The 13,403-nt window shown below is 34.7% G+C and overlaps 1 protein-coding gene across 1 annotated transcript; it reads left to right on the top strand.

Annotated features, from left to right (window-relative positions):
- On the top strand, nt 1,454-13,299 carry LOC109708861 (cytosolic endo-beta-N-acetylglucosaminidase 1-like; the record flags this gene model as incomplete). The annotated part of the gene is given in 11 exon segments (XM_020230746.1): nt 1,454-1,932; nt 2,506-2,643; nt 6,124-6,233; nt 6,311-6,422; nt 6,505-6,612; nt 6,809-6,921; nt 8,540-8,621; nt 10,157-10,237; nt 11,275-11,330; nt 11,927-12,062; nt 12,327-13,299. Coding segments are annotated over 11 exon segments (2,150 nt in total), but the record flags the coding sequence as incomplete, so codon positions are not given.

The following is a 13,403-nucleotide window of genomic DNA, read 5'->3' as shown; positions in this document are numbered from 1 at the left end:
GACCGTTTTCCATATGATTTGTTTTTTATTAAGTTGTTTCTTATTTTTAGTTATTTTCTCACATTTGTTTTGTTTAAATAAATTAATCTTTAAAAATTAATATTACTCTCCAAGGGTATTCAAATCCGAACGAAAAGTTTAATCAATGTTGAACAGATATAGCCAGTTATGAGTATAAAAAGTAAAAACCCGATGGATTCGGGTTTGAGTACTGTTTTATCTAAAACTGACTTGAATCCTAACACGAACCCGAAGGCAAACCTATTTAATATTATATAATATAAAATTTAAATTTATACTCTAAAAATTTTGATTTGAATGGATTTTCTGTTTGGTTTTGCATTTCGATTTCTGTTTTTTGTCATACTCAAATTTGATTATGGATTTTCAAAATCCGACTCGGATAATTGGGTTCGAGTTTGAATTTTCAAAAATTCACCTTGAATTCGATCCGGTAGTATCAAAATTTTAAGATAATACTTAATCTAACAAATACAACCTCACCTTGCATTAATTAAAGAACCTTCGCACAAGCAATTAGTCCAATTTCACGTACGTATACGTATTTGTATTATTTTCTTTGTTCGGTACTTGATATCAATGAAGCAACAAAACTCATACAAATATTTATTTATCCAAAAATAAAATTTTCCGATGATCACTAAATTCATACTTTGCTCCTTTTTATATATATTTTTTTACACATTTATTTGTTTAATTATATTTTAGTTTCTTAATAAATTTAGATAACAACTCGCGATTCTCAGAACTATTTACTTGTCTAGCCTCTTTACAAAAAAAAATTCTCTATCTAGCCTCATTTTGAAAAATATTTCCAATCTAGCTTCATTTTTATATTTTAGAAAAAAAATGATAAGTTAATAATTTGTATATAGATTAATATGTTAAGTGGGTAGAAATTATCTTTTTTTCTCTCTTTTTAAATTAATTGAATGTAATGTGATTTTATATACGAACACTTTTAAATTATATTGACTTGTATAATCAAATTAAGTACTAGTAGTACAAAAAAAAAATTATAATTTATAAATATTATTAATAATAAATAAATTTTTTATTAAGTGCTCATATATAAAATCACATTATATTCACTTAATTTTAAAGAAAAGAAAAAAAAGATAATCTCCACTCATTTAACATATTAATTTATATAAAAATTATTATTTTATTATTATTTTTTCTAATTTTTTTATAAAAATAAAGCTAGATTAAAAATATTCTTCAAAAAGAGTTTAGATAGGGAATATTTTTTTCTTCTTTTTTTTTAAAGAGGGTAGAGAAAGTAAATGAATCCGATTCTCAGTGGCGCGCTTTTTTTTTTTTTTTTTTTTTTTTTGTTTTCACACGACTCTTATGCCACTCCCTCGTCGTCTCCCCCTTTTCCCAAATCCTCGCCGAACCCTCAAAACCCTAAAAACCCTCCTCCTCGATCCCCTCCTCCTCGATCCCCTCCTCCGCCGCCTCCTCCTCCTGTTCCGCTCCTCCATGGCCTCCGCCGACGCCCTGGAGCCCAACCGAGACGACGATCGGAGGCCGTGGGATCCCCCCTTCGATCCCTCGGAGCCGTCGCTTCCCATCTCCTACCCCATCGCCGATCTCCGTGCCCTAGAATCGCGGTCCTACTTCGAGTCCTTCCACTTCCCCTTCAACAGGGCCTCCGCCCCCCTCCCTCCCTCCTCCGCGGCGGCGGCGGCGGTGGCGGCGCCGCTCCCTCCGCGGCGGAGGATCCTCGTGTGCCACGACATGAAGGGTGGGTACCGCGACGACGCGTGGGTGCAGGGAGGGAGCAACGCCGACGCCTACGCTATCTGGCACTGGCACCTCATGGACGTGTTCGTCTACTTCTCCCATTACTTGGTTACGCTTCCCCCACCGTGCTGGACCAATGCGGCGCATACCCATGGTGTCAAGGTATTCGTTTCCCCTGTTTTTGTCTATATCTTTGTCATCTCCGTAGCGTACTTATATTAGATCGAGATTTAGAGGGTTTTTTAATTTTTTTTTTTCAAGAATTATGGTTTCTTTGATGACCGTAGCGCACATGGTTTAGATGCTAATAATTTGAAGAGTATAATGACAAGATCTTTGAATATTACTTTTTTCCTTTGACAAACAGCATGGAATTATTCTTTTACGCATTGGTTTTGTGGTTTTTCTTTGTGTTATATTTGATGAATATCCTTTTCTTGCAGTAAATTAATCTAGAAATTTTAGATGACTGCAGTTTATAATTATTTGTTTGGTCATGTCTTCTATACATCTTTGCTTAAGGCTTATTTAGTTTCCCTATGGCTTGTCGTAATCTATTATTTCTGCACCATTTTTTTGGATGGATGATAGACATATTCTATAGCTTGTACGACATCTTATTGCTTTTTCTAAATCACAGTTGATTTAATCATTGTGCATATTTCCTTGTATGTTGAACCGTTCAGAATTTCTTAACTTTGACACCTTTTGATTTGGTGTTGCCTTTGCATGAAGGTTTTAGGTACATTCCTCGCAGAATGGGATGCTGGTAAGGTAGTCTGTGAGACATTGCTCGCGACAAAAAGTGCTGCTCGAATGTATGCTGAGAGATTGGCAGAACTTGCCAGCGCTTTGGGTTTCGATGGTTGGCTGGTATTTCTACTGAATCTTACATTTTGCTATATTAGGTAATGCTTTTTATAGTGTAGGTTCATGAATGGGGTGGAAACGAGCCGAGCTCGAGCGAGCTTACCTCGGCTCAAATTCGGCTTGAAATTAATTTCGAGCCTAAATTTAAGCTCAAGCTTGGATTGAAATTAATTCGAGCCGAGCTCGAGCGAGCCTAATTTCGAGTCGAGCGAGCTCGAGCCCTAAATGAGCCGCTTGAAATTCTCAACATCATACGATTAATAGTTTAATTTGTATAGAATATTATCTATAATTTGATACAAACATATGTGTAATAGTTTAAAGTACAAAATAATTATATGAAATATAGTATTATAATATGAAGAAAAATAATTTATGAGTTGAATATCTAATCTTTTCAGCCTCACATGTCTTCTCTTCCGCCTTCAATTTCCATATTATTCATTTTCATTTATACGGTCAAAAATAAATAAATTATATAGATAAATATTGGATTAAACTATCCAATCATATATAACTAAAATTAAAATTTTATATGAATAATAATTTTTTACTTTAAAAATATTCTGTATATTTTCTCAAGCATACAATTAATAGCAAGGTAGGCAACGGCAGGCATATGCTGTTACTTGGTAACTTGGAGGGCTTCCGGCTTGGCCGCTTAGGGTGAGAGACAGAAAAAGAGAAAGAGAGAAACATATTGAAAATTTAGAGTTCTGTGAAAGAAAGAAAGAAAGGAAAAATGTATAAATTTAGTGAAATTTTGCTTTTTTATTTGTCTATTGGGTTTGTTTTTATGGGTCAACAACATTGGCCCAATTTTAACTAAACTCAGATTATTCACTCAGCCTATATATAATTAAAATATATTATATTTATATATTTTTTAATATATATATATATATATATATATATATATATATATATATATATATTGTAGAACTACTATGCAATCGAAAATATAGAGAATTTGATGTTTTCGAATTTTTGACCCTTTGATTACGAATTGTATGTATGGTTGGGATTAGGGGTGGAAACGAGCCGAGCTCGAGCGAGCTTACCTCGGCTCAAATTCGGCTCGAAATTAATTTCGAGCCTAAATTTAAGCTCAAGCTTGGATTGAAATTAATTCGAGCTCGAGCTCGAGCGAGCCTAATTTCGAGTTGAGCGAGCTCGAGCCCTAAACGAGCCGCTTGAAATTCTCAACATCATACGATCAATAGTTTAATTTGTATAAAACATTATCTATAATTTGATACAAAAATATATCTAATAGTTCAAAGTACAAAATAATTATATGAAATATAGTATTATAATATGAAAAAAAAAAATTATGAGTTGAATATCTAATCTTTTCAGCCTCACATGTCTTTTCTTCCGCCTTCAATCTCCATATTATTCATTTTCATTTATGCAGTAAAAAATAAATAAATTATATAGATAAATATTGGATTAAACTATCCAATCATATATAACTAAAATTAAAATTTTATAATAATAATTTTTTATTTTAAAAATATTCTGTATATTTTCTCCAGCATACAATTAATAGCAAAGTAGGCAACGGCGGGCATATGCTGTTACTCGGTAACTTGGAAGGATTCTGGCTTGACCACTTAGGGTGAGAGATAGAAAAAGAGAAAGAGAGAAACATATTGAAAATTTAGAGCTCTGTGAAAAAAAGAAAGAAAGAGAAAATGTATAAATTTAGTGAAATTTTGCTCTTTTATTTGCCTATTGGGTTTGTTTTTATGGGCCAACAACATTGGCCAATTTTAACTAAACTCAAATTATTCACTCAGCCATATATATATATATATATTGTAGAACTACTATGTTATTGAAAATATAGAGGATTTGATGTTTTCAAAATTTTGACCCTTTGATTAAGAATTATATGGTTGGGATGATTGCGGTCCCCCCTAGAATTAAATAATACTCCTAGGATTGAGTGGTCCCTACAAGGTAATAATAATATTAATCCAAAGATAAGAAATGATTAAAGGGGTTGATCTAAGAATCAAAAAATCGAAAGCACCAGATCCTCTATACTTTCAATAGCATAGTAACTCTACTATATATATATATATATATATATATTCGAGCTTTTCGAGCATTTCGAGCCTAATTCGAACGAGCCGAGTAATACTCAAGTTCGGCTTGAAATGAATTTCGAGCCTTTTTTTTTGTTCAAGCTCGGCTCATTTAATTTCGAGTCGAGCTCGAGCGAGCCAAATATCGAGTCGAACGCGAGCCGGCTCGCTCATTTGCCAGCCCTAGTTGGGATGATTGCGGTCCCCCCTAGGATTAAATAATATCCTTAGGATTGAGTTGTCCCTACAAGATAATAATAGTATTAATTCAAAGATAAGAAATGATTAAAGGGATTGATCTAAGAATCAAAAAATCGAAAGCACCAGATCCTCTATACTTTCGAGCCTAATTCGAACGAGCCGAGTAATACTCAAGCTCGGCTTGAAATGAATTTCGAGCCTTTTTTTTTGTTCAAGCTCGGCTCATTTAATTTCGAGTCGAGCTCGAGCGAGCCAAATATCGAGTCGAACGCGAGCCGGCTCGCTCATTTGCCAGCCCTAGATTCATGATTGTGCAAGTTTCTTGGAAACCCCTTTGCTTTATTCATTGACCATGAACCATGCTGAAAACTTTTAGAAGTGTAACGTTAGAACTGTTGTTGTTGGTAAAATTTGTGTAGTAATCCTTTTTAAGTTTGAATTGTGTTCTAATAGTACTTCTACATTAGCTATCCTAATAAACTTCATTGATTCACACTTAACTCGCTTTCGTTGCCACCATTGCTGATTGAAATAACTCTCTCTCTCTCTCTCTCTCTGTGCACCATTTTGGTTGGTTGATTCTTGTAGGTCAAAAAATGTATCGAACCAATTGGCACTGATCCTTCCTAGAAGCCTCATTTTTTTTTTTCATGCAGTTGAAGGGTCGTGAGCTGTAGATATCCCTTATTCTTGAGATTTCCCTTTTTGTGCTTCATGATGGAAATGTAAGTCGATAGTCATTTTGTAGGAATCGTTCCTCATACGTTTGATTTCTTGGTTTCCCTCTGTTTATCTTATGGTTCTTCTAGTTTTAAATTTTGTTAGTTTGTAGGGAAAGCTGTTTATTTATTCAACATAAGGTTATGCTGTTATTTGTAACCAGTTGCTCGTTTTGATGTTTTGTCTATTTTTCTGGATTGAGTTATATTTTGGGATCCTAGTTGTAAACCAGATTAAACTATACGAGTTCAATAGAATCTTTCTGGGTTTGAGATCAGATAGGTTAGTATTTTTGAGAAGTCGGTTGGATACGAATTGACCTTGATTCAATCTGGGTTTAAACTGCTTAAGCCTGATCCAGCACTCATTCCTGGAGAGAAATATGGGGATCATTTGTGAACTCTTGAATGCTAGCTAACGTTTTTAATTATGCCTTTTGAGCTGATTCATTTAATTTTCTGAATTTCAGATCAATTTGGAGGTTAATCTGGACTCCCAGCTAATTGATAACTTGAAAGAGTTTTTGCATCATCTAACGGAGACTATGCACTCTTATGTTCCTGGATCTTTGGTTATATGGTGATCTTTCAAAAAACTATTTTGTTTTCTAATCATCAAAAACATCAATTCATTATAGCCTGATAATTTCCATGCAGGTATGATGCTGTGACTAAAGATGGTCAACTTGATTGGCAAGACCAATTGAATGGGAAGAACAAACCATTTTTTGATTTGTGTGACGGCATTTTTGTCAATTACACTTGGAATGTTAGTAGCAGTTTTTATTCCAACTTATGAGAAGCTATTTTTTTTTTCACCTCTCTCAATTAGATAAATTTGATTCTTGCAGGAAAAGTACCCAGAGTATTCAGCTGCTGTTGCTGGTGAGAGGAAGTTTGATGTGTACATGGGAATTGATGTTTTTGGCAGAAACACCTTTGGAGGTGGGCAATGGAATGTACGCCATTTCAAACTTTGAAGATCTCTTAATTGTTTGTATCAGCTCTATATTATGTAGGAGTGGAAGTTTAGTTGCACAAAATCAGAGTTTGATAAAAGGGTATATTGATCTTTAGCATTGATTGCTAAAAATATTCTATACAGACTCTCACCATAATATTCATACATTTGTTCCTTTTTTCTGTGTTTGACAGACAAATGTGGCCCTTGATTTACTGAAAAAGGAGGATATTTCAGCTGCTATATTTGCTCCTGGATGGGTATATGAAACAAAGCAAGAACCTGACTTTCAGTCTGCACAAAATCGGTAAATGTACTCTCTGATTTAGTTTGGAGAAGTGCAGATTTTTTAGATTTTGCAAGAACAGAGAAATCCAGATAGGAAGTGTTGCATTCGTCCGATGGGAATTTTGTTCATAAAAATGATGCTAATTTTCTGCTTAAGCTAGTTATTAATAACTGATATTAGCTTCCTAGTGATTTTGTTTGCACCATTAGATGTATAAGTAAATAATTCAGTTTTAGAGCTTTATATACCTCTTATTCAGCTATACGACTTTTCTGATTTAGGATCTGTTTTGCCTTGCTTTTGTGCCTGCAGTAGCACGCACTAGTGCCAGCCTACCTATTTACGGAGGTTTTATCATTCATGTTAGCAGGCCCTAAGGCCTACAAATGCAGAAAACAATGTCGAATTGGAGTCCAACTTAGAGCTCTGCTCGACTGCACTACTGCGGCTCGCAATGGAGTGAGCTGCGCTAGTGCAAACCAAGGGCCAAGAGGCCCCTCATTAAGTTATCCATTAGATGAAAACTAGGGTATGCTAGTTTCTTTGAAGACCATGTTGCTATGAATCTTTCAATAACAGAGAATACATTAATTGGAGCTTTGGGTTGTGAATTCTTCTTGTCCTCCATGTGAGATAAAACCAGTAATGGTGCCTTCTTTGGGTGATAATTGTTAGATACTTCCTCTCTCATGTCCTCTTTCTGTTTTGTTCGTTCTTTTTCCTTTCAATTATTTTGATATTCTTTTACTGCTCTGGCCTTGTTTTATACACCATCATAATGCAGCACCAGCTGCACTTGACATTGCTGGAAGCATCGTTCTGGTCTTAACTCTTTAACACTACAAAGAAATGTGGCTGTCCCAATTCTTTTGTTTAGAGGTGCTTACTAGGTTTTTGAAGGAAGTCAGCAATGGTTTTTCTTTGTTCAATACATGTAATATTTGATCTCATTTAAGGCCTTCTAGTTCCTTTTGACCTTTACTATATTTTTACAACTTGTGAGACCTTATTATACACATATGTGTGTGTGTGTGTGTGTGTGTGTGTGTGTAATTGGCATTCATTTCTTGTCTTCTAGTGCATCATTTCCTAGTTGAATAGATTCTACTTCCTTCTCCAACAAGCGCTCAAGGAAGTAGGAGCTAGTAATTGAACTCCTATACCTTTCAGAAACCTTCCCTTTACCTTGTTTCTTTGTGTTTATTTGTTTTTCTTATAAGATGCTTTTACAATGATGATACCAGCATCATGTGGTATCAATTCCTAGTCAATTGTCTTAACTCAAAGTGCCAACAAGCATTCTTTGCACGGGGATGAAGATTGTTTCATGTACTTAATCTTACGTTGTACATTTATCACCTACTTTCAACATAGGGAGTTAAATCAGATGCTTTCTGATGTGGTACAATTAGGATTAATTAATGTTAAATTGAAGTCTAGAAGGCACTAAAATTAGAATTGGGGGTTTTCAGCCAATAAATAGTCATGGCACTTTGGATACCGGACTTGCTTGTAAAAACTGGAATACATGCTATAATATAATTCCTTGATGATAATTTCTCAAGTTAAGATGCACTCTTTGTTTGTGACTAAGTTGAATATTTGCAGTTTTGAGGTCCTTTAATTGAACTTGCAGTTGGTGGGGCCTCGTTGAACAATCATGGGGAATACTTCAAACCTATCCAAAATTACTGCCTTTCTACTCAAATTTTGATCAGGTTGGTTTCCAATTTTATATCTGGTTTTCTTTCATTCTCCTATTCCTGAAAGGGAGAATATGCTGCTGTATGTTTAAGTTATACTATGTATATGTTGACTCTGCGGTCAAATAGATTCCATGTGTATCACATTTCATTTAACTTGATGCGATCAGGCATGAAATGCAGTTTTGGCCAATACTGTAGAAAACTGTTGATTTCCTTTTTTTTGGGATTACTTTGATTTCCTGCCTGAATTATGTGACGGGGCTGGATTTCAGGCAGTGTTTGGTTAGGGGATAGGGATAGGGATAGGGATAGGCCCTTATCCCCCCCTTTATACCAAAATGCTAATTTTTTACCCGAGAACAATAGTTCTCGGTTACCTATAATAACCAGTTATAACTATCCCCACCAACACCTCCATTTTCTATATAAAATTACCTAATATTTTTCTTATTCCATATTATCTATTCAAACGCTATTTTTCTTATCCCCGGGAATAACCCAATTTTCATTCAAACGCTATTTTTCTTATCCCCATACTTGTACCTATCCTGTAATAGCTAGTTCTTTATTATACCCGAACCAAACGGTACCTTAGGGGAATAGCAGCAGCTTTTTTTTTTTTTTCTGATTCTTTAGAGACGGTAATTGAAACCATTAACTGTGAACAAACTCTTATGTACAAAAAGAAATAAGAGTAAACAAGGAGAGGAAACGCAGGAAAGCAGAATTCTTTGATTTCCTGCCTGATGTGATGGGGCTGAATTTCTAAGGGAATAGCGGCAGCTGATTTTTTTTTTATTCTTTAGAGACAGTAATTGAAACCATTAACTGTGAACATACTCTTATGTAGAAAAAGAAATAAGAGTAAACAAGGAGAGGAAATGCAGGAAAGCAGAATGGAATTAAGGCTGGAAACAGATAATGTTATTTTTGCACTATTTCTGTTCAATTGAGTGATTGTGCTTAAGGCTAATTAGCAAATTAGTTGTATATTTTTTCTAATCAAACTGTACGTTCATGTCCTACATACTCAGAATGATTCTGGTTATCCTGGTTATAGACTATATTATTCTGCTATGATCATTACAGCCAATACTTTGTTACCATTTATATACATTTCAGAATATGCCACATGATCTGACCCTGACTCCTTTTTTTTGGTGGTTAAAAATTCTAGATATTTTCATTTTCTTGGCTATATTTGGCTGGACTGTTTACTGTTCCCATTATATTTTTAATTGTGGTCGACCTTCTATTGCAAACACGTTTCTTTTCATTTATTTGAGGAACAATCTGTTAATACAATTACTTAAACATTATGCTATTCTAGTTAAGCTGTAATATCTACTTAAATGCAATAGTGTTCAATAACCGTGCTGCTCTCTATTATATATTTGATCTCATACATCTACTCTCAATAGGTCCATTCTCATCAGTATTTCTGGATCTAGAATGAACCTAGTAGTGTTTCTTGCTTTCTTTCTTTTGTTGCAAAGATAAATTACTTAAATAATCTTAATAATCTTTGAACCTTGAATCTAATCCAGGGACATGGTTATTATGTTTCTGTTGAAGGTGTGCAAGTAGCTGATTATCCATGGACTAATATTTCTTGTCAAGGTTTTCAGGTACTACTGTGGTTTAGTCACTGCATTGTCATCAAAGATATCGTACTGCAAACTGATTTTGCTTTAGAGACAGTTTTCTTAAGCATGTACTTTTTTATATGGTTTTTTTATGCTGAAAAAGAATGAATATATTCGATATGTACAGGTTAGTTTTGTTTACTCTTATTGTCCTAACAGAACAAGTTTGCCGCATGACACTTATAATATTGACTGCTTTACATGTTTTCTGCAACAGGCCAGGTAAAAATGTGGATGAAGAAAAGAAAAATGGCATAATACAATCTTTAAAAAACATTTTTGAGTAACTTTATCCTCTTAATTATATGTAGTATTTAGGCCTCACTTAGAGGGGGCAAAATTTTTAACTCGAGAGTGATCTGTTCTGTAGAACTGAACATAGCTTCCTAATTTGAAACTTGAGTCTTCCACTTTTGATTTACTTCCTACTAATGATGTAGTCCCTGAGTATCAAAGTAAATAACCACCAGGTTGTTTTTCAAACTGCCAAATTGCTTATTCTTTTTTCTTCCATTGCATGCCTTCCCATTGCTCAAGTCCTCTTTGGGCTCGGCACATCGCTTGTTTGCTCAATTTTAGTCATTTTGCATTTAGTGGTCAAGCGAATCAAGCTGTCATCAATTACGTAGAGGTAGTTATATGTCCTAGAAACTAATCGACTGGTCATCAAGTGGTTCTATATTAGTCATTTCTTCTCTTAGTGCGTTGGCAGTAATGACTAATACAGAACCTGGAACTGATTGATGATCGATGATCGAATATATTGTTTCTTTCGGCTTCTTTCATTGAGGAACGTCTTACATTTAGCCTCTAGTTATCTGAGCTTGACCAGGGCTAAGATGTTGTATTAACACTCTATAGTGTTAACAAAATCCTTTAAGCAATTAATTGATGATATTTGTTGGTTTTTATCCATTACTTGTAATGTTTTCCTCATATTTGCCACTGCTTACTCTATTTGTTTTACCAATTACTGTAAGGCATATTATTATCTTCTCATGAAGACTTTTTTGTCACAGCCTGCCCTCAATTATTTTGTAGATCCAACTCAAACTTCTATGCAAGCTTTCGTCAAGTAAGTTTGTGGTTCTGTTTATGGTGCAAGTTATTTGAATTGTATTTTCAGCAGATGATCTCATTAAACTCACGCCATACTGATTCATTTTTATGATTTAAAAATGGCATACTTATGTATGCTTTGTTTAGCATCCTGTATGAGATTTACAATCTCAAAGGCTTCAAATGATTAAATTTATTTCTGTTGAATAGACTTATTGTGGTTACTAAGTTGGTTGATACAAAGCTTTGACCTTTTCTATGGATAGCAAATTGCCAGAAAATATAAGGATCTAGTGGTATGTAGTCAGAAATAATACTTCTGGTTTCCATTATCTAGTATTTCAATTTTATATTCCATACTATTCCCTTAAAGCATAATCATTGACTGGTGTTACCGCAAGCAATATTTATCTATCCCTTAAAGCAAGATATTAATCGCTTTTTAAAGGTTTATGCTTTCTGATATTAGAAGTTTTGGCCTCAGATGTAATTCTGATCATATATTTGTCTCTTTGTAGTTACATATTCTTATTTTCCCCCTTTTTGCAAATTGTGATTTCATTTATTTTTTTTCCCCTCTCCTCTTCTGCTAAACTGCATTATGATTGGTAGTTTTAAGGATGCACCTTATAGTGGAGGGGGAAGCATTACAGTCAAAGGAAATATTCAACAGAGCACTCTTTTCTCAACGCGGCTTTTTGTTGCAAAACTTCCTTTGGAGGATTTACCCATCTACATTTCATATTCTGTAAGTTACCGTCCAGCGTTACAAGATGATCGTAATTGGTATTGTAACTCCAATTAGATGTTTAACTTTATCTATTTAGAGTTAACTAACTGGTTCAGCTATAAAACAACCGTAATGGATCCAAGCAACTTTAGGTTGCGACTGCTATGCTTCTGAAATATATAATCTTCTTTGATTCAGTATCAGAAGCATTAATGATAAACATAATAGATAATCAATAAATAAAACTCGTGCATATGATATTTTCTCGTGATTCTTATGCAGGTGAAATCTGATAGGGATTCTATCCTAGCATTGTGCCTCGAATTATCATCCGAAACTGATGGCGTAATGTATGCTCTCATCACCAATGATGTTGACTCATTCCCCTCTCTGGACCCCTCTAAAAGTCAATACTATAAAATCATTCAAGCAGAAAAGATGGAGAGCCCAGGTATCACATCTTGGATTCTTTACAAAGCAACTCTCCGCTTGGGTGGCTACACTCTAACTGGTATCAATGCCACATGTATTTTGAGAAGGCTAAATCCAACCAAACCAGCATCCAGAAAAAGCTTAGGTTTTGGATATCCTGAGGGAATTAGCGATGAGTCTTTCCCCTATTGTGCATCGATTGGCCATATAAGCATTAGAAATTCTGAACAGAGCATGCAATTCCCTCAGGCAAATGCATGGGTTACCGAAGGCCAGTGCATTTCATGGGCCCCAGATTCTAACGGAACTAGAAATGTTAGTCTCAAAATTGTATGGAAATTGGCGGATGCATATACAGATTCCTTCATGAAGTATAATATATACGTCGAAAAGCAAATGGCCAACTCTGGTGGGAACTCCGTGGAGAGAACATATCTTGGGGTTGCTCGAGTTGAGGCATTTTATGTATCGGATCTAGATGTTCCAAGTGAAGTTACATGTCTCAGATTTATCATTCAAATCTGTGCATACGATGGCAGTTGTCAGGAAATTGAGAAATCACCTACATTTATCTTAGACTGTTGAAGAATACAATAATTTAGATGTAACTGGTTAAAGCTATACCAGCAGTGCATGTTTTCATTATGTTGGTGAAAGCCCAATGATATAGCAGGAGTGCAAAGCAACAACATGACTTTTGTGATAACCAAAGAGAGCCGCAATACTGAAAATTGTTAAGTTATTTGATTGTGTTGTTGTATCACTATAATTGAATCGTTAGAATAAATAAAATTTGGTACAATATACAATGTACTTTTATCAATCATGATTTTCTTCACTTGTCTTGGGCAGAAAGTGGATTGTTTGCTCTACAACAGCTGTGACATTTTGCTTATTCCATTAGATAATAGGCTGCAACATGGTAGT

The sequence above is a fragment of the Ananas comosus genome, linkage group 4 (genome assembly GCF_001540865.1).
Source record: "Ananas comosus cultivar F153 linkage group 4, ASM154086v1, whole genome shotgun sequence".
NCBI lineage: Eukaryota > Viridiplantae > Streptophyta > Magnoliopsida > Poales > Bromeliaceae > Ananas > Ananas comosus.
The sequence above is the reverse complement of the archived record's forward strand: the minus strand, read 5'-3'. Positions and strand labels throughout refer to the sequence as shown.